Source organism: Lepidochelys kempii, chromosome 1 (genome assembly GCF_965140265.1).
Source record: "Lepidochelys kempii isolate rLepKem1 chromosome 1, rLepKem1.hap2, whole genome shotgun sequence".
Classification (NCBI taxonomy): Eukaryota; Metazoa; Chordata; order Testudines; family Cheloniidae; genus Lepidochelys; species Lepidochelys kempii.
Genome location: NC_133256.1, coordinates 81,981,810 through 82,004,707, shown reverse-complemented (window position 1 = coordinate 82,004,707; position 22,898 = coordinate 81,981,810). Strand labels below are relative to the sequence as shown.

The 22,898-nt window shown below is 41.3% G+C and overlaps 1 protein-coding gene across 1 annotated transcript; it reads left to right on the top strand.

Moving 5' to 3' along the window:
• Positions 1–585: 585 nt before the first annotated feature.
• LOC140904551 (uncharacterized) lies at positions 586–16,845 on the top strand. The gene is made up of 2 exons (XM_073326994.1): positions 586–608; positions 15,548–16,845. The coding sequence occupies exon 2, from the start codon at positions 15,778–15,780 to the stop codon at positions 16,726–16,728; it is 951 nt and encodes a 316-aa protein (XP_073183095.1). The 5' UTR covers positions 586–608; positions 15,548–15,777; the 3' UTR covers positions 16,729–16,845.
• Positions 16,846–22,898: the final 6,053 nt, after the last annotated feature.

Genomic DNA, 22,898 nt, shown 5'->3' with positions numbered 1-22,898 from the left:
CCTAACATGGGAGGTCAAAGCAAACTGCCCCTCCCTTCCCCCTGACTACTCAGCCCTGACTGCAGTACAAGGTAAATTAAGAGACTTGTCCAAGTTCTCACAGGAAGTTTGTGGCTCATCCAGGAAATGAACACATATTACTTGTGCCCCAGTTTAGTGCCTTATGCACTAGCCCATCCTTCCCACCCCAGCTGCCTGTCTGCCCACTCCTCCCCCAGCCAGCCCACTGAATATCCACTGCTTTGTAAAGCTCCCACAGCACACAAAGAGCCCACATGGTGCCTGGGATAGGGGACTCTGCTATGAAGGTGGCTTTACCCCAACTACACAGCAGGGGCAGACCTGCACAAGGATGGTCTCTTCATGCACAGATATGTAGACCACAATGGAGACCAGCATTCTGAAGAATTTTATTTTTAAAAATACTACAGCATTCGACAGTATTGATCACAAAAACTCTAGTCCACTGGGTAAAGCTGTTGTGATTTTGGACCATCTGTGGTAAACTATATTTATTTATTTGTTTGCTTGCTTTTTAGAGGGATGGCCTCAAGAACAAGATTCTGATGCCCTTGTCCTTGGAAAAGATGAAGGGGAAGTAAAACCAGGTACATTTCCAGGGAACCTCCGAACACATCGGAGCATCTTGAAACATGCTGGGTTGTATCTGAAAGCGCTCATCTTATTTCTCTGAGTTTGGAAAATAAAAATGCAGTGGATCATTATTCACAGAGTGTATACACCTTCTCCACCTATTCTGTCTGTCTCCACACACACACCTCCTACAGTTCAAAAAAGGTAAAAAAACAAAACCCCACCAAACTTAGGAAATAGCACACAATAAGTTTGTTTATGGCCTCAATTTTATTAATAGTGGCAATCAGGGAGCTTTTATGGATATACTTTGTTCACTCCAGCCCATGCTTTGTCTGCTAAGTTGGTGGGAACACCCGCAGGACACTCATAAATGGACAAATTTACAATCAGGCCTGTGTAAAGTGCCCACAGCAGCATCTACATCCAACTTGTCTTTGTGCTTATGCACCACCTGTGATGCTGGAGGGCATGGGGTCAGAGCAGAGGGCTTCCTCTGGCTTTCTACAGCTCAGAATCAACCAATCTTCATTTATCTACAGTTGAAGACTTGTTTTGGTTTCTGAGATCAAGACTCCACAGAATTGTTCAGATATTTTTAATTGAAAGGCAAAGTACTTCCTCCTTAGAACTTGGCCCCTGAAAGGAAAACAACAAACTAATCATTCAAAATAATTAATTCTGTCAGCAAAATCTCTGCAGTTCTTACTAATGCTAAATGAATTGATTTTGTAATCCTAATGGAAAGAAAAAAACCTGTTGCTGTGAACAGTTTCAACTGATCCATTTTCTTTAGTGTTTGGGGGGGGGAGGGGTTATGTCCAAAGCCAAAATCTATGAAAATACAGGATGTTTATGACATCTTTAGATACCGTGAAATCAGAAACCTTAATCCTGAACTCTTGACTCAGGCAAAAGTTCCACTGAGAATTGCTTATAGAATTGGTACTTCTGGAAAGGACCTATACTAGGTCACCCTTGTTCCTCCATATATAAGCAGAAAGATGCTCAGATCATCTCCAGATTTAGTCTCAAACCACCCGTGGAGTAGGGAAACTTTGTCATTACCATTTTACAGATGGGGCACTAAGGCATAAAGAAGTCTATGGCAGAGTGAGGAGCTGAATCCAAAACTTTTGAATTTTACTCCAGAGACCTAAAAGTCATCCATCCGCCTAACAGCTGGAGTTGTACAATAATTCTTACGAGAATGTGCAGGAAATAAAATTGCAGTTATCGAATTTTATAAACTCTTCACTACCAATCGCAACAATGAAATATCAGCGTCAGTACTTCCAAGAAGGAAATAGTGCGACAGGCAGCAAAGGATACACGAACCACTTCCTGTAGGCTCAGGGAGCTCATGAGCATAGGCATTCAAATTATTTCAGACATGGCAAACCAAACTCAGATCTGGCAGACACAGTCACACCTCTCACTGCAGAAAACTGAATGGAATGGGAAATCTGTAGTGCAATATGCAGTCCTTCCCTTCTAGGCCACTAATTTGAATCGATCCCAGATCAATAGTTACTGAAAGTCATTCATATCTGGCAGCTGTTCTGTGACTTGTGCAAAGTGAGGCAATGAACTCAGTTCATTCCCACGAGCGGCTGTCTACATCATAACCATAACTGGCTGAGAGTTGTTGCATAGAAGCCATGGATTGATTGCACATGGTGAATGAGCTACCATTCTCTCTCATTTGCAGATATCTGAAAAGTTATTAACGTGCTTTTATCATATTTATCAGAATGGTATTTTTAGGTTTTTTTGCATTGTCCCAAATTCAACACTGAGTGCTCTTCTAGCATTAGATAGCACTCTGTGCCTTTTGCAATGCCTCACTGCTTGCCTATAAATGGATTTTGTCTCATGCAAAACATTGACATCAGATATGAGCCCATCAGTCATGTTCAAAAGCCCATTCTTTGCACTCCCAAAGCTCTCCTTGATCTCAAAGGGAGTTTGGGGGATGCAGCAAACATAAGATCATAGTCCCCAGATCTTCAACATTCTGAACAGCCTACGCTGAATCAGCTACATAAAGGAAGCTAAATTTGGTTAATTTGTAAAGACTGAAGCGTACCAATCTTTTAGCAGATGTTATTGTATTGCTAAGCGGGGAGTTGGGGGGAGGTTAGATTATAGTAATTTCCCCATGACCTGATCCCTGAAGAGTAAGTGAAGATGATGAAATGTAGTGTCTCTTTGTGATCCTCCCATGGGGCATGGCCTGATACAATGCTGATATACGGTGCACAATATGCAATATTCCCACTTCTAAAATTATCTCTGCTGCACTGCTTTGAAAAGAGCCTTCAACAAGCTACTTACCATCTCTGGCAATTTACTGAAGCCTAATCATTAACCCACCCACAAAAACTTCTAGCCTTTGTTACCATCTTCTCTTCCCTTTTTCAGGGTACACATTAACACCTGCTGAACAGAGACAATGCTAATAAATTAATAAATAATAAATAATAATAATAATATGTATTTAATGTCACTGGTTCCCCATCAGTCATAGAACAGGTTGCTGGGGCTTTCTTCTGCCATTTTGGTAACAATACAGGTTAGCCCAGTTGCCTAAATGTATTAAAACAGTAGTCAGAAGTGTTTATATCTTGACTGTAAAAATTTACTGAAGAGCTGAAACTTGGCACACAGGGTCTTGAATGAGGAGCAAATTTACTTTATAAAGTATAAAATTCATCTCCCTCTCAAACTATTTTCATAATCAGATCATTTTAAAAACAGCATTCATTGCTTTCAAAGAGAAATTGTGTGTAGGCCATTAGCCTACAATATATCTAAATATGTTTGGGGATGGGAGGGAAGAGAATGAATCTCAAAATGACAAGAATTTCATGCAGATAAAAGAGTGCATTTTTAAACAGTTACATATAATCATTTTAATAATACAGTTTCAGGCAGACTTGTAGTTCATAGGCTGAGGGCATTTTCCTAATACCCATGTGTTTTTCTTAAAGCTCCAGTTCCTGGAATCCTGTGATAAAGTGAGAATATCAGGGTTGTTGTTGTTTTTTTTTAAGTAAGTTACTGGTCTTCATGGTGTGCAGAAGAGTTTGAAATGAGATTTGAAAAGTGCACTCTAAAAGCTCAGAAACCAAAAGCCACATGAAAAGAAAACATGTATTTACTTTTTATAAATCTCAATTTTAAAGTCTATCTTATGATTTTGCAGGCCTGACTCACAATTTTTGAACGCTGGGGGTTGGTGAAAGATACAACCTGACCTCAGGTCTGTGCAGGAAGGACCGCTATTACTTAAATGGTTTTAAAAGTTTTAGGAATCACTGGGGCAAAATCTGCTTTTGGTTGTATCTGTTCAACCCCATTGACATTCGTGGTTGACAGAGAGCAGAATTTGGCCTGAATTCAGAGACAGTTTTTTAAATACAGGTTTACATGGCAAGCTGATTCAATGATTAATTTAAAAGCATTTCCAAGATGTAAAATACTATATAAATGAAACATAATGCTATAATTACTGTGATGGTTCCTTCCATTGGGAAATAATATATGATTTGAAAAGTCTAGGGATATCCATTTACATGACAATCTGCACTCTAAAAGTCTATAAATATATGATATGATTAAGCCTGGAAGGATTAAATTTTTATTGGTAAGTGTCAGTAAATGTCGATTTCACTATACACACACAGATGAAAGAATATTTCCCTTGATAAAAATAGAAATGTACAGACTGGCAAAGTAAGAAAAATGCTACTTAGGAACTTATAAGAGTTTGATTTAAGGATATTTGCTTTATATATTTTGACATGTGATTTGACAATTTGTGTTTTAAAGTTATAATGCCTTAGCTCTTTGAATCTCAACTTCTACTGTCATTAAATAATTATCAGACCTCCACTATTGTCTGTGCCCCCATAATCTGGCTCAACTGAGAATTTAAATTGATAAAAAAAATTTAAAAAGCTAAAACTCATAGTTTTGAGCAACTGAAAATGCACATTGATTAAAAATAAAAAATATGCTTAAACATAAACCGTGATATTATCTATCAAAATTATAAAGAATAAAAATTGAATTCTGCAAAGTCTAGATGTGATGAAGAATTGTTTAAAATGTTCCTCAAATATTTATTTCTATAACACTTTAAATGTGTGAGTTTCCATGAGAAATTAATGCAGAAAACAATGCACTACAATAATGTTAAAGAAAAATTCTGCTTCCTTTACACCAGCATAAATTTGGGGTACTTCCATTGAAGTCAGTGGAATTGCTCTGGATTTATCTTGGCGTAACTGAGAGAATCATTATTATTTATTTGTATTACTGTAGCTCCTAGTAGCCCACATCCTGGGCCAGGAACCCACTGTGCAAGGCAGTATACAAATACAGAACAAAAAGATGGTCCCTGCCCCAAAGAATTTACAATCTAAATATAGTACAAGTGACAACAGATGGATAGAGACAGACGCATGGGGCAGTACAAGTAGACAATGAGACAATACTGGGCACCGCAACAGTCAGCAGTGTCTGAATGGCATTTGCCTACGTGTGGTCAGTTGTTTGTAGGCATCATGAAAAAGGAGAGTTTTAAGACACATTTTGAAGGAAGATAATGAGGTAGCTGTGTGAATGCTTGTGAACAGCTCCTCCCAAGTGTGAAAGGCAGCCCAGGAAAAAACAAGAGATTGGCATCGTGAGGCAATCAGAGGTGGGAGCTGACATCTTGATAGTGAATGAGAGACAACAGTTCGGACAGGGATAGGTCCCGGGAAGTGAAGTAGGACGTGAAGACAAGTAATTTAAGTTTGATAAGACAGAGAAGGGAGAGCCAGTGAAGGGATGTAAAGAAAGGGGTTCCCTGGTCAATGTGATGGGCTAGGAGAACGATCTTTGCAGCAACATTCTGAATGGCTCCGAGCGGGGCAAAATTTGTAAAGGTTAAAAAAAAAAAAAAAAAAAAAAAAAGGTGTTTTCGTAATCGAGACATAAGATGATGACAGCCTAGACGAGAAAGGTTGTATCAGAGAGATGTTACACAGAAAGAATTGACCAGATATAGACATAACCTGGGTGCAAAGACCTAGAGAGAGAGATCCAAGTAAAAGATGATGACCAGGTTATGAGCCTGACTGACAGGCAGGGTGGTGGTATTGTCCATAGTGATCGAGAAAAAAGGGAGCGGGAAGGGACTGGGGGAGAAGATTAGGAGCTCTCTTTTAGCGATGTTGAGCTGGATCTAAAAGCTAGCCATCCATGAGGGGAAGTCAGCGAGATAGGCTGAGATTTTAGTTTGGACAGTAGGAGACAGATCTGGAGAACAGAATTAGATCTGTGAGTCATCCACATGGAGATGATAGTTGAATTCACATTTGTGGATATGATGGCCCAGCATAAGGTGCAGAGGGAGAGGAGAAGGGGACCAAGGATAGAACCCTGTGGAACCCATACAGAAAGATAGTACCTTACTCCTCAGGCAGTACCATTTATTTCAGTGGGACTATACATTGAGTAAGGTAGTGCTCAGCATCAGTAAGAGTGGCAGAATCTGCCCCTTACTGCCACGAAAGCCAAATTATGTAGCCTTAAAGAGGGTAAAACTCTATCTTTCATTTTTCTTTTATCTAAATGGTGCTGATAACTTCCAGGTACTTTAATGAATGATGGAATTTCTGGGACAGATTCTGATCTCACTCTAGATTTACACTAAGGTAGCTCCACTGACTTCTGTTTACTCGTGTAAAATCAGAGCATCAGCCATTACAACACTACAGACCAAATTCAGAACTGGGGTGAGCATTTGCCGTTCCACTGACATTTAAAGGACTGGCACCTCCCTTCAGTATATCTGATTTGGGCCCATTACATCTTTACTTTGATTTTTGTTTAAACATATTAAATATAGCAAATGTGTAACAATTTAAGGTTAGATTTAGCTAAACTCAGTGGAAGTCTCCGGTTTCAACCAAGGGTCTACCATGCAGGATTTTTCTTCCTCATATCCTTCCAGAGAGGCTTGTTTCTCCTTTAGAAGTGAAAGCATTTTGCAATTGCATGTACATAAATAAAGGACTACAGTTTTGAGCATTAGAACTTCTTTCTCAAACTTCTCTGCAATAACAGGACTTTTCAGCCAAATGCACATTTATATGTATAGTTTTTTCTACCCTAAATAGGAAGAATATATTTTTGAGAATGCCTCATTGGTGCCCCTAATGACTTCCCCTAATGAAAGAGAGCTCCTTCTCAGCCTCTTATATATCACAAAGTGCTTCTATTGATTAAAGTTACATTTTTTTTATCCTTTGACTTTTATCCTTAGTTTTTCCCTTTAGTGAAATCCCCACTGCCTTTCTCTGCATGTAATAAATCAAGTTACTTTTTCAGTGTGGACTCCATTATGGGATCACAGTGGCTATACAAACCTCACAGAGTTAAGCAAACAAAGGAATTTTTCATCTTCTCTTTCATTCAATAAAGTGCCATTTTCTGTCACCCTACAACCTTTTGACCTGTATCCTAATGGCACTGGTCACTCAAGGGCAAAAGTTCAGCGGTAGGTTAAGTCTCTATGTGTTTGTGTTGGGGAGGGAGACAGTCTGTTCCTACTTCCTGTTGTCTCTTTCTGAACAATGTAATTGCTCTCAAAAATTCAGAGTTCACTCCTGCTGAGAGAACTCCCTCCCCTGCAATGTACGCTGTGTTATCTTCTTCCCGTTTCCCAAACCAAAGCCTTTTGTTTTTGTGGCAGCTGGACAACATTAAGCACAGTTCTGTTTTGTTGTTGTGGAGTAGTAGAAAGAAGGGATAGAGAGATACCTAGTAAGAGCACTTGAATTTGTCATTTAACACTAACTTCCTGCTTTGGGTCATTGAGGATATGTTGGGGCATTTTTGTTTGTTAAAGTTTCCTTTCTGATATCCTGTATGTCTTCTATGAGCGATTTTCTCAGGGAGAGGAACCCCTTGCTCATACTGGTGAGCACTTAGACATCCTGTCCCATTGAAGTTAACGGAATTATGTGTGTGAGTACTGGCTCACTCATGTGAGTAAGGATTTCATAATCCAGCCCTCTGCTGTTATATTTTGCAGAGAAGTGGGCCCTAATCCTGCAAGCACATATGTAAATGATTAATTTTAAGCATATGAGTAATCCCATTGATTTCTATAAGACTAATCATATGCTTAAACTCATGCATAAAAGTGCTTGCAGAATTAAGGCCTTAATGTTGGGAGAAAATGCTTGCTGCACAGATAAATAGGGTGGTCCAGCATTTTCTACCCAACTTATAGTTAGTTAATAGTACTAAGGAAAAAAAAATACTCTTTTGTGTGCTTTAAAAATGTTGTGTGCATAAGAACTGTTATTACTAAGGCTTCAAACTGCTCAATTCATACAAAACTATTGGCTCTTGAAATGTTTGAAAGGAGAGGGAACATTAATTAAGAAGCAGAATACAAAGTAAATAAGAGGACATCTAGTATTGTGTTGTTTTTAAGTGTTGTTTCAGAAATGAGGCTTATAAAAGGGACTATTGATATGTAAAGAAATGTGGAAGAGGGAACGAAATATACTTTTGTTATATTCTCTGTACTGCTAAGCCCAAGCATTCAAAAATCATCAGTACCCTCAAAAATCAACCAACCATCTCCAGAAGCTGATCAAACAATATTTATTTAATAATTTATTGACACCCAAGGCAAATAATTTTTTGAAAGTCATTTTACATTACTAAAGCGGGTGAAATTCAGTAATACAAATTCCAGCCCATCAAAAACTGTTAAAATAACTAGTTATTTGTTTACAGGTGCTTATTCTTCCTTGAATCTTTTAGCAGGAAGGCTCTTTTGTATTGTACATCACCTTTGTATTTAAGGAAGAAATATTTTTTCAAATCATATTTCTAAAAATAATTTTTAGGATTCTTTAAAAAAGAATCTGTGTCCAGGAATGCTCTTATAGGCTATACACTATGAGTTGGGGTGTGATTCCCAGCTCATTTACACATATTTGGCGAGCTTGATTTATTTAGTGTTAGCCTATTCGCTGAGCCAAGCAATCGCGTTCTCAGTAGCCAAGTGGAGCTCTCTGAGCCCACCACTGTGTTTGGTTAGTGGGCACTCCTCAACAATGCGTATCATTGTTTGACGCTAATGATCCTCCTAGCAAACCAAACTCCGCAAGTTTAGACTTGAAGAATCCCGGTATCGCCACTTTCAGTAACCCTAAGAATGTGGAATCCCGTGGCTTCACGACCGTCAGGCCTGCACTCCGAATTTTACAACTCAGCGTTGAGGGTTTATCAGCACTAAGGCGACACTTAATCAGCACGCTTGCCATCAGCATGCTAGCTTGGTGAGAACTAGCGGAAGTATGATTAGCAGTGTAACTTCAGTAGCGCAGGCAGTAGAGTTCAGTTGTGCCAGGTACTGCCCAGCAGTTTCAGGTGGGTTTGTACTCAGCATGGCTAAGCCATGCTACTAGGGTGAGCAGATGTCCCCATTTTATAGGGACAGTCCTGATTTTTGGGTCTTTTTCTTAAATAGGTCCCTATTACCCCCCAACCCCCTGTCCTGATTTTTCACACTTGCTGTCTGGTCACCCTACATGCTAGTGCAGCTACACTACTATTTGTAGCCATGCTAGCTTGATGAGAACTACTGTGAGTATATTAGCATGAGCTGGGAATCACACACCCAGCTCACAGTGTAGGCTGCAGTCATAGCTTCTTTGCTGAATTATCTGTTATAATCAAGCACCTTTGGTTTTACAGGTATTTTGGAAAAGGTGAATTTCCATCTCAGCAAACCTAGAAGGGACACAGCTCAGAGGGCAACTGGGAAGAGTTTACACTGGGTTTTAAGCTGTAGTTATGAATAATCAGTTGCACAAATGTCACTTTCAGGCCTTGGGAAACCCATATCTCACATGCTGCAAATACTGCACTGAGGTTCTCTTTGTCTTGTGGAGAAGAAAAGCACTTGAAACACTCTTTTAATACTGTTGGTAATGACACTAATTTTCTTACTCACAGAGAATGAAATTCTCTACCCTGGACAAAGTGCAAGTGCAAAGCCTATGCTCTGCCTAAGTCTCATTGAAGCCCTATGCTGAGGGCATAAATGAGATGAGACTGATGTGCTGGCTTTGGACAGACTATCTGCACAAGAGTTCATTTCATTCGGGGGCAGAACCTGCACAGTATTTCAAAATGTTCCAAATCTTTTTCTGCTTAATAGATGATCCTAATCAATAGACTGTTAAGCCTCATGGCTGAGTTAATATTCAGAACTTGTGAATCCATGTCATGGAGCAAGTACACTACGTCACGCTTTGGGGCGGGGCAAGGGTGTCATGGCCCCATGGTTAAGTCCACCTACCAGCCTTTAGCTTCTGGGCGGTATGGTCTAATAGCCAGAGTCAATACCATTGCCTTGGACGTCAGGGCAGTATGGCCTAACAGCCGGAGTCAGTATAATTGCCCTCTCATTTTGGCTGTATGGCCTTGTGGCCACAGTCAGTATGTTTGACTTCCTCAGCACCAATATATGGTCTAATGACCAGAGTCAATACAATCGCCTCACTCAGGCAGTGTGGCCTAGTGGCCACAGTCAATATACCTGACCTCAGCATGGTTGTGCATCCTAGTGGCCAGAGTCAATACGGTTGCTGTCAAGGCTGATTCCCCACTCTGGCACTTCGAGTGCAGAAGGTGGGGGCCCGCAAGGATTCTAAAAATTAATACTGGCCATTCCAGGCTTGAATTAAACTCCCAAGGTTACAGCTTTTCTTTGACCTTGGATTGGTAGATGCTGCCACCACCCAAGTGCAGAACCCCTTTGAGGGACCAGGAAGGATCACTTGGGAATTCCTTCCTGTGGAGTATCCTCAAGCCCTTTCACACACTCCCTCCGGGGAAGAGCTGAGAAAAGAGAGAAAAAAAGAAATCAGCTGTTGCCACCAGCTAGTTAAACAACATGTGCACAAACCTCTTAAGATACAAAAATAAAATTTTATTCTTAAAAAAGGTAAAATTTATTAATTAAAAAAAGAAAGAAAATACATCTGGGAAATTAGGCATTTGCCAGTTTTAAAAAAAAAACACTACAAGGATTAAGTATCAAGAATAACTTTCTTGAGGTCCAGCTTAAAGGTTACAAGCAAAACAAAAAGCACCTGGGCTTAGCACAGTGGAATCCACAAGCCATAATGAAATAAAAGGAATAAACCTAATTGCATCTTCCTAGACATTTTCTGATCTACTTAGATATCTGGGGTTTTTAAATGTGTAGTTTCTAGGTATTATACTGACGGTTTTTTCATACCAGGCTCAAGCTCTTACAGCATAGCTCTGTCCTGTCAGCCTCTCCCTGAAGAACAACCACAGACAGAGAAAAGGGGAGTCTTGTTTCAATTTTTAAAAGTTCTAGCCTTCCCACTGGCTCTCTTGGCCAGGTGCCCACTCACTTCCTTTTACCTATGCACGGCAGTGAGACTTTTTAACCCTTTACGGGTAGAGCAATTAGAGAATATCTACTAAGAGGGATTTTATAGCTACTGTCTGGCTGGGTGTCCATAAAAGGGAACTATCCCCTCCCTTTCATTTATCACAGTTGCCCTCCTTAGCAGGGCTATGCAGCCTAATGGTCGGAGTTGGGGAAGTGGGCCACCCCCTGGGTCCCATCCCAGGGCCCTGAAAGTGGAAAGTGAGGGATCCAGCCAAAACATGCTGACTCAAGTCCCGGTTCAATAAGCAGTCCACTGTCCACTGTCAAGTTCCCCTGGGTTACTTCCTACCATTTTCTCCAATGCTGCAATTTGGACATCTTCAGGGCCTCTGGCTTCCTCAACCTGCACTGCTTCTGGCGGCTCCAGCCTCTCTTGGACTTCCACAGGTATCTGTGTCTCAGCATTTCTGGCTCCTGAGGTCTCGGGTTCCAGCTGCTCCCAGGCTGGAGCTTGTTAGGTGTGCCCTTCCTCTCCGGCAGTCCATCTAGAATGACCTGAGCTGCTCCCTTTTATACTGCAGCAACTGTTGGAGCATGCCCAGCAGGGGCGAGGGAAAGTGGCTTCCTTTGCCCAGAGTGTGGGGTTAACTCCTTCCTTTTCAGGGCAAGGCAAATACACCCAGCCACATCCCAATACACATACACTTTGAAAGAAAAGAAAACTGCAAATTCTTGGCCTTGTCCTGAACCATTTGAAGTGAAGGAGAGTTTTACCATTGACTTCAATGGGAGCAAGAGAGGGCCTTAAATCAATAAAACTTCAAGGCAGGGAAACCAAACATTGAAGCCAGCAAGTTCAGTTCTTCTCCAACTTTTGTGATGATGTTTGTGTGTCTCATTCTCAGTAAATAAAACAGGGAACTAGGATCCTCTTATACTGATGCCTATTCCTGTAGACCTCATGCCTCTCAGCCAAGTGAAACAGGGGCTAGTCTGAAGATGCTACCAGGTGTAGTGCTTATCCCTGGCATTAGCTCTATGACAGTGGTGGGCAACCTGCAGCCCATCAGGGTAATCCCCTGGCAGGCCGCAAGACAGTTTGTTTACATTGACCATCTGCAGGCACGGCCGCTTGCAGCTCCCAGTGACCACGGTTTGCTGTTCAAACTGTTTCGTGGCCTGCCAGCGGATTACCCTGACAGGCCGTGTGCAGCCTGCGGGATGCAGGTTGCCCACCACTGCTCTATGGGCTTCATCTATAATGGTGGGTTATGCATTTGTAGGATAGAGACCATCACCTCTGTATCTCAATTTCCCTTGCTGTAAAACAGGACAATGATCTTTTTCAGTTGTGTTATCTGAAAATATACTGGATTAAAGTCATCCACAGGCAAAGGTAAGTGAGTGTTAGTATCCTCCTTTAACAGACTGAGAAACCAGGGCTCAGAAAAAGTAATCAATGTATTTGAGAGAGACAGTGATCTAGAAGCCTGGAAAGTGACTTGAAGTGCAGGAGACCTAGCCTTGATTCCTAAGGAAAATGCACCTTCACCTGATGGAAAATTTTGCCAGCAACCCGTTAGACACCAGCTTTTTGGAGGACACATCTCTGACCCTACTCTTCCCTCTCTTTCCTATCCCTTCCCAGCTGAAGGGAGATATCTCTATGTAGGACAAGGAAATCCGTATCAAGGGGACTCCTCTGAGCTGCTAAGACCGGGGAAACATCTGGACTTTGGTTCTCTATTGTGAAAGTAGAATGAATTATACTGAAATTGTAATTCATTAAAGAAATGCTACTTGAAGGGTTTGTTGAAATATAGTTGCCAGGAAGAGAAACATTAAGGAGTGTGAGACAATGGGTCCTCAAACTAATTAACTTAGAGCTCCTGCTGAGCTAGGAGATTGGCAAATCCCCGGATCTGACATCAGGAATCTGGTCAGGTAATTATTTCTGTGTTTTGTCCAGACTGAGGACTGTCTTGTCTCTGTGTCTATCTGTCCTCCCTGTGGTGTGTTTGAGTCTGGGCGCCGTCTCCATCCAGGGATCGGCTCACCAAAGGGTTCCTGTCCCCATGGTCTGAGTGAGTGAAATCTGCACAATCGCAGCCGCGCCTTGGGTAAAACCCTTGGTGTGAAAGCAAGGGTGATTGAGGCAGTAGCCTGTGGGCTCCTTTTGTGTGTTGCACCGGGCATCGCACTGACGAACCCGACTTTCCTTCTTGTGTGATTGGTGTGTAAAGTCCTTCTGTATGGGTAACCAGACGTCTAAGTCGGGACAGTTCCCTAAAGGAACACTGGCTCATTTTATGTATTTTAGGAAGGGTCCAGACTCCTGTAAATTTCTGGAAAAATGGTCTAGGCTAACTCAGGAGAATCCCAAAATTCAGTGGCCACTGTTAGGATCTTGGGACAAAGACCGAGTAGACGTCTTAAAAGACAAACTCGGCCAACCTAAAACTAAATTGGCAAAGGAGAGGTTGATTGTTTCATGAAGTGGTGGGAAGAGGCAAATCATAGGTGGACAGAATCAAAACTTGTCTCTCTCAAAGATTCTGGCTTCTATCCCACCAGATGCAACTCATTTTACTGTTGTTGATTTGTGCTCTGCTTTCTTTTCTGTCCCGGTTCACCCTGACTCCCAGTTCCTGTTTGCCTTTTCTTACAAGGGGCAACAGTATACATGGACCACACTGCCCCAGAGGTACACTGAAAGCCCATCATATTTTTCCCAAGTATTAGCCCGAGACCTTGCTGACCTTGTTTTCCCGTCCAGGTCCACACTAGTCCAATATGACAGGTTTCAGAGTAACAGCCGTGTTAGTCTGTATTCGCAAAAAGAAAAGGAGTACTTGTGGCACTTTAGAGACTAACCAATTTATTTGAGCATAAGCTTTTGTGAGCTACAGCTCACTTCATCGGCTATCCAATATGTAGATGATCTACTCCTCTGTTCCCCTTCATTGTCTGCCCCTCCATTGTCTGCCTCTGAAACTGACTCTTTAGTGCTTCTTACTGCCCTAGCAAATAAGGGTCACAAAGCTTCTCTCTCTAAACTACAACTCTGTCAAGCTTCTGTCATATACCTTGGTTTTCTCCTCTCCCAGGGTTCCCGTGCACTTTTTCCCACCCACGTCCAAGCTATCCTTAGCTTTCCCCGACCCCGCTCCCCACGCCAGGTCCGGAAGTTTTTAGGCATGGCTGGATTTTGCAGACAATGGATTCCCCAATATGCCTCCCTTGCAAAATCTCTCTAGGAACTCACTCGATTCTCTGTGCCTGACCCCATGCCATGGCCCCCTGTGGCCAATTCTGTCTTTGTTTCCCTCAAACAGGGTTTGGCTTCTGCTCCTGCCTTAGGGCTGCCTGACTATTCTAAGCCTTTTACCCATTTCTGCCACGAACAATCTAGGTGTGCACTTGGAGTTCTCACTCAGATGCACAGAGAAAAGAACCACCTAGTGAATTATTTCTCTGCCACTTTAGACCCTGTTGCCCAAGGCTTACCCCCCTGCCTGCGTGCTGTGGCTGCTGCGGCACGCCTAGTCGAAATGTCTGATTCCCTTGTTCTCTGCTCTCCTCTTACCCTCCTGGTCCCGCACTGACCTCACCCTGCTCCAAGACTCTGCCCCAGAAACCGAGAAAGAATCCTGGGTTGCCCGAGGTTGCTCTCTACATCCCGATTCTTTTTGGCGCTCACCTACTGGCGCCTTTGTAGCCCCCTTTTCACTCTACCTGTCTCTGGCTGCCCTGCTACACGGTGTTTCGCATGTTGGAAAGGGGGGATGGTCTCGGCTGTAACTAAGACAGGATGGTGGGCCCCCCATTTCAGCTCTTTTGCAGCCCGCCACTGTGCAGCCTGTACCATTTGCCAAAGCCATAATATTGGTAAACCTGTAAAAGTGGCCCAGGAGTTCTGGGGTCTGCCTCAAGCACCGTTCTTGCATTGGCAACTTGATTTTGTACAAATGCCTAAGTGTCAATAATACGAATTTATATTGTTATGGTATGTTTATTCTCTGGTTGGATTGAAGCCTTTCCTTGTCGCAAGGCTGACTCACTGTCTGTTGCCAAATGTTTGTTAAATCATATTATGCCTGCCAAGGAAATTCCTGCTACTCTGTCCAGTGATCGGGGTAACATTTTACTGGACAACTTGTTCAACACCTGGACCGTATATTGCATATCAAACACCTGTTGCACTGTCCCTACCACCCACAGAGTACAGGTGCAGTTGAAAGACGAAATGGTGTATTTAAGAATAAGCTTGCTAAAATTTGTGACTCTACAGGATTAAGCTGGCCAGTAGCCTTACCATTAGCCCTTATGGACATGAGATCCACTCCATCCCAAAGGCATAAATTAAGTCCCTTTGAAATTGTTATGGGACGCCCTATGTGAGCTATGACTACCATTACTCCCGTTCCAGATTTGAACTTGACTCACAGTGCGCTCCTTTAGTATTGCAAGGGACTAATGCAAGCTGTAAGTCACTTCCATTCACAGGTTCGAGCCGCCTGGCCCATGGAACCCACCTCCAACGCTTGCCACAACCTCGAGCCAGGTGATTGGGTCTACGTCTGCAATACCTTACAATCTACGCTCTCGTAAGGGTTGCCAGAAGCAGACAACAACAACAACAACAAAAAGCAGTAGCGACTGCCTGGTGGGCGTAAAACTGTGACTGCGGTTCCATCAATTGAGGTTGTCAGAACCAGAAGAGCCTTGCCTCCAACATGCGCCTCTGCCTATTCCTCGGCTGCTGGTATCTTACGGTCTGGGGAGACCACGATGACAATTCTTTTATCCAGCAGCAGGTGTGGATAGCTCAGACCCTTAATATTTCTAATTGCTGGGTCTGCAGCCACATCCCAGCCCACTCTCAAACTGGTGTTCCTCTCCTGGCTATCCCACTCAAGTCCCCAGACCTCACTGGAGGGCTTCGTCTGTTTAACAAAATATGGAACAGCAATGACACTTGGGAAGTGGTGAGAATAAATGCATCTAAATGGATAAGTGTGGTGGAGGGAAAAGGTCATTGGTGTTGGGTGTGTAATGGGACAGGGCTGGATCTGGGGAAAAGCTGTTGCCTTCAGCTTATGGTGGCCAATGGTGTATGGGATTATTCAAACAAAACTAAAAAGTGGCGGGCCGGGTATGGAGATATGAATTTTTTCTCAACCTGGGATCAAACAGAGAAAACAATCTCATGTTCCCCCTACAGTAACCTTAGTGAAAACAATACAATCTTTCAATGTCATGCAAATAACACCACTCCTCATAAGGAGAATTACCCTGTACCCTTTGGGGGATACTGCTCCTTCTTTGCAAACACCTATATGACAAATGGGTGCAACCGACCCATCCTGGCGTTAATAGGCCATCACTGGGTGTGTGGGACCAGAGCTTATACCGCACTACCAGCTAATTGGTCAGGAATCTGTTATCCCATCCGACTCTTCCCACAATTCCAAGTCCTAGGAACCTTTCCTCGAGAACGCCTCCGCAATTTCTGGCAAAAAAGAAGGGACTTAACAGATGCCCAATGGTATGTAAATAACATAAGCCCCTTAACCTGGGAAGAGGCCATTGGCGGTTCCTTAATACCATTAGGGGGAGTAATACACCATGCAAAAAGGCTCCTAAGGTTACAAGCAGTAGTTGAAATAATGGCAAATGAAACCTGAGAAAGTTTAAGAGCCCTGACCAAAGAAACAGGGGCAATCCGACAGATGGCCCTCCAAAACCATCAGGCATTGGACATAGTGCTGGCAGCAAAAGGAGGGTCTTGTGCTCTCATTGGAAAAGACTGCTGTGTGTATATACCAGACAACACCAATGAGGTAATAGATCGTGCTAGCCACTTAGAACAAATTGCATATCTTCCCCACGAAGAGCCAAGTTCTTTATGGAAGTGGCTAAGTAATCTTTTCAATTTCTCTGGCATAGGAAACTGGTTGTTTCAGGGAGCCCTAACTCTCCTGTTTGGAATCCTAATAATTTTTGTATGTTTTCAGATACTTTCCTGTTGTATCCAAAATTGTGTCAGGCATGCTACACAGATAGCTGCCCCAAACCAGAGTGCTCATTTGATGATTTTAAATATCACTGATGAACAAAGAGATAAAGAACGATTGATATGTGGAACCCAGTCATTGTTGGTCATTGCGTAGTTTGACCAAAAGGAAGGATTGTGAAAGTAGAATGAATTATATTGAAATTATAATTCATTAAAGAAATGCTACTTGAAGGGTTTGTTGAAATATAGTTGTCAGGAAGAGAAACATTAAGGAGTGTGAGACAATGGGTCCTCAAACTAATTAACTTAGAGCTCCTACTGAGCTAGGAGATTGGTAAACGTTAGTATGCAAATAAGATATGTATGTATATTTGTCAGTTTCTGCTTCCTTTTGTCTCTTATGTTAAATTGGCTTTGGCTTATCTGTATAAATAAGTTAGCTTGAGCTAACAGATATATGAGAGGGGCTCACATATCTGGGTACATTGGCAAAGCGCTTTGCTAATAAACAGAGTGGTTTGACAAATTATGTGAGTCCTGAATCTGACTTTGACACTATCTACTGACTAAAAGAAGAATATAAGGAACTTGAAGAAAGCTAAGAACTGCTAAACAGAGGATGATGCCATGGTGAGAACATTTATTCCTGTTCTTATTCTGATCTTCCTATTTTATTTTATTTTTATCTGATCTTCCTATTTTATTTATTTTCCTACTCCCATAACTGCTCATTGATTCACTATTTTTCAACAAGTTTGTGAATTTTCAAGTAGTTTTTCAATGGTTTCACTATTTTCACTACCGAACCACCATTTGCTTCTAAGAACTATTGGCAACATGACATACATGTGGTTAACATATGGATATCTGTGAACTGGTTTCTTTAACAAAAAGACCCACAGGAAATCTCTTAGAACTGCCTGTCTACATTCTGTCTCATTTGGGGGTGAAAGGGAGGATGGAGGGGGAAGTAGTTTGAAGAGGGCCAGTTGTAAATTGAATTACTAAAGCGTATGATTCAAATTGATTGTCATCAGCTATCCCTTCCATTACTGCTGATCCAGGCCAGGACTTATGCAGACCCTGTGTGGTGGCAATCTGTAACATAGGTTGTGCATAGTTACAGCAGTTACTGCGGCAGCTAAAGAGTTGAGGAAAACTATAGGGTCCATCTCTGTCCCACAGACTCGATAAAGAATGCTATTTATATTTTTACATCTGTGGCCTGCCACATCTGAGCCATGAGAGATACTACAGCGACCACTATAAAAAGATCCTGATCATGGAACTTAAAAAAGTGAAAATGTCCAGACCTGAAGAAGAGCTCTGTGGAGCTTGAAAACTTGTCTCTTTCACCATCCGAAGTTAGTCCAATAAAAGACATTACGTCCTCTATCCTGTCTCTCTCATTTTCATTATTGGCAATTTGAAAGAGCAATAACTTAACTTTCATCTTTTTCTTCATCCCAAGCACCCATAAGCCAGAACTAAGTCAGTTCAGGCCTGTATAATCCTTATTTTAGAGGAGAAAGGCATAACAAGAACCAACAGTTGGAAGTTAAAGCTAGATACTTTCACGTTAGAAACAGAGCACACATTTTTACCAGTGATGGCAATTAACTATTGGGACAAACTAAAAAGGGAAAGGTTTCAGAGTAACAGCCATGTTAGTCTGTATTCACAAAAAGAAAAGGAGTACTTGTGGCACCCTAGAGACTAACCAATTTATCTGAGCATAAGCTTTCGTGAGCTACAGCTCACTTCATCGGATGCATACTGTGGAAAATACAGAAGATGTTTTTATATTCACAGACCATGAAAAAATGGGTGTTTATCACTACAAAAGGTTTTCTCTCCCCCCACCCCACTCTCCTGCTGGTAATAGCTTATCTAATGTGATCACTCTCCTTACAATGTGTATGATAATCAAGGTGGGCCATTTCCAGCACAAATCCAGGTTTTCTGGAAACCTGGTGTGGAGAGAGAAAACCTTTTGTAGTGATAAACACCCATTTTTTCATGGTCTGTGTGTATAAAAACATCTTTTGTATTTTCCACAGTATGCATCCAATGAAGTGAGCTGTAGCTCACAAAAGCTTATGCTCAAATAAATTGGTTAGTCTCTAAGGTGCCACAAGTACTCCTTTTTTTAAAAAAAGGGAAATATATTCTCCGTCACTTGAAATCTTCAAATCAAGCCTGGATGCTTTTCTGGAAGTTACACTTTAGCCAAACACAAATGTTATTAGGCTCAATACAGGAATTAACTGGGTGAAAGTCCATGGTGAGAATATATGATCTAACAGTCCCTTCTGGCCTTAAAGTTTATGTAGCTATGTAAAACAAACTCTTTATGCAGTTTCTTCTCAGGAGCCCTTCCATTACCTTTCTGTCCTTACTGCTACAGCCCTTCCACTGGTTGATATTAGCGTCTGCACATTAAATCCTAGCATCTGACGTATGGAGTCATAAGGCAGCCCATAGAAAAGAGAGTACCAGTAACATGGTAGTCAGTTTCTTTCAATTTAAGCTATAATGAAATTCTAAAATAAGTCAGGTCTTGATAAGTTTAAGTATATAGCAAAGCAAACACTGGGGCAAAATTTTGTCTTCACTTGTATCCTCGCAAACCCACAGATTTCAAATAGAGGTAGAATTTATGCACAGAATCTATGCTTAGAATTATATATTTTGGTGGTGGAGATCTGTAGTCAGAACATCGCTCGCATAAATTTAATTCTAAAATAAGCCTTTTATTCTTATTTATGCAAACAATGCTTCAAAAGCTAACAATTATCAAAATCTACCTGAAACAACTCACTTGAGTGGTAGCAAACAGATGTCTTCTCAGGGTCAGGCAGAGTTTCCCATGCAATTTCCTTGCTAACAAACCAGAATCACTTAAAGCACCAATCCAGAAAAGTCACTAAAGCACATGCATGCCGTTGCCTTGTTAATAAATTTACAGAGCCCAGCCAAGTAATCTTTCAGTAGTACCAATTTGCCTGGGCTCTGAATGATATGGTAATGCATATTCTGCATCCAAACTGTCAGAGCAGAAATGGAGCAATCACTTGCATCCTTCCCATGCAGACAGCTGTAAACAAAGATATGTATCTATTCTCTGTTGAGTGGGACCTAGATGATGGTAATCCTGCTGTAACATAAAACCAAAACTGAATGCACTCATTGACCACACCAGACTAACTACAACAATAATGTGAATATATCTGTCCTCCACTAGTTTTCTCTCTGTTGCTCAGGGTTTAATTGTGGCCCTATTTCTGGGACATATGAATGTATTATTAAAATGAGACATGTGGCAATGGCCCTAAATATCTCAATGGAAGGAATTTACTGTGTATTACTTGTAACAGTAACCCTGTTGTTCACTTCTACAGGAGTAGAAAGGATCATGTCTGATGCAGCAATATTACAGAGTATTCACCGGAGTGGTGGAAATGCACATGCCCACAAACAAATCCAGGCATTACAGTACTTTAACATCTTTAGTGAATCTGATCAAGCTGAAGAAAGTCATTTTATAGTTTCAGAGTAACAGCCGTGTTAGTCTGTATTCGCAAAAAGAAAAGGAGTACTTGTGGCACCTTAGAGACTAACCAATTTATTTGAGCCTAAGCTTTCGTGAGCTACAGCTCACTTCATCGGATGCTGTAGCTCACGAAAGCTTATGCTCAAATAAATTGGTTAGTCTCTAAGGTGCCACAAGTACTCCTTTTCATTTTATAGTGTCTTTTTCATTTCAGATGAACCAGAATCATTTAAAGAACCGATCTAGAAAATCACTCAAGCACATGCATGGCTCCATTGACTTCAGTAGCAGGTTACGTGAGCTTAAAGTTGAGCACATGTTCATGTGTTTTGCTGGACTGGGTCATACTTGTTTTGTTTTTTAGAAAAAAATCTGAGATTAGTGAACAGAAATACCCCAACCCATGCAGTCAATTTACTACTTCAAGATTTGCTTCTTTCACAAGATATTTGCGACAGGAGGATTTCATTAAAGGGATGCCCAAGAGTGTCCCTGTAATTAAAGACACTCCTATTTCTATCACAGCTCCACTTCTTCCAGGCCTTATGATTCAGCCAGACAAAGTTGCTCTGGATTGAAGCTTGACATTAAAGGTCTCAGCTCAGAAATTATTATTGGTTGGGTTTTTGTTTTTCTTCTTCCCGCCCCCTCCTCTCGGTCCCCTTTCACCAATGTTCTTAAATGTCTGGCAATGTTTAAGTGATAGAATTTCAAAAGTAAAAATAGAAGCTGATGAGTTTTAGTTTCTCTTTGTACTCTCATAAATAGAAAAACTGTTCCATTTGGAAAAAATAAGAGTGGGATTCTCATAATGTCCACTTTTGTATCTTAAAAATTATAACATGACAGCTACTTTTTAACAGGCCCTGACAATAATATATCATACAGAATCATTACTAATTCTTGCAGCACATTGCATATTAATATGATATGTTTTTGCTGAGTATGGTATGTTATAGGTCTCTTTCAAGAATCGTAGATTAGCAAGATATGTCCAGTATAACAACTCTTGTGGAATGAATGCTATCTGACTGTTAACAGGTTACAAATTAAAATCACTTTTAAAAAAGGTATGTACAAAGAGATTCACACTGTATATTCCAGTGGCTCTGTTTCAAATCCAGTAATAGTTTGTGGCAAACAAATTCAGTAAATATTGGCATTGTTTTCTGAATTTCCTAGGAATGTCTTCAACTTGCATTTGATTGCCTACATGTGTACAAATTGCAAATAATGTAATTGGGTCAATGAGCCCTAAGAACATCTTTGTCTGCCTGGACTGATATACAGGTTGATCTTCCTCTCTAGAAGACCCTGAGATTCCATCACCAATTCTGAAAAGCAAAAGAATGCAGCTGGCTCATACATCATGGTGTTGACTCAGAAAACTACATTCTTGATTTCTGTAAAGATCCTTTACTTGGAAATCATTCTTCTCTTTTGGTGTTAATGAATAATCACTATGATTCCAGTAAATACATTGTTTTCTTATTGCAACATACCAGGGAACAATATTACAATCCCCAGCTCTTTAATTGCCTTTTCAACATACTTTTTATGCATTCACTTTCTGAGTGCCACACTTGGTAGTGATAATGACTTACAGTTCTACAGAGCTTTATGTACAGAAGGAGCCCTAAACACTCTAGAAATGGATTTACAAACCGAGGGCAGAATCATGCAGTCTTTCCTCAGGCAATTGAAGTAAATTAGAGTTTTGCCCAAGTACAGACCGAGAGTCAAATCATGCCAAAACATACAAGTATCCATTAATATCATCATCGTCCATTGCCCATCCAGGGATTCAGCCAAATGGGCTACTTGTCTAGCATTCCCTTCTGCTACAATTCCAGTGGCTGTGGTTTGAGCCATCCCAGAACAGGGAGGCTTGACACAAAAGGGAAATTCCACCTCCTTTTCATACATAATTTTTACTCATGTGGACATACAATCCCTGTCATGCCATGCTGTTCCTCATGGCAAGCTGCATGGCAAGCTGCATCATAGTGTTGATGACTATGGTTGAAGGTACCAACTTTCTTTCATGGATCCCCTATTTGTGGTTCTCTGATTTGCACTTTATTCCCCACATTCTGCTGACATGTGTTAAGTATGGGACCTAAATGCTCTCTCTCCCAAAATCACACCAGCTGCAGATGACTATTAACTGACTTTAACTGTCATTAGGGCACATAGGGAAAAGGCAGTCTTCTAGGTAGCAAGACTTTATATTTGGCTATGGCTTTATATTTCAGAACCAACACCTAGAATTGTACCAGGAAGCC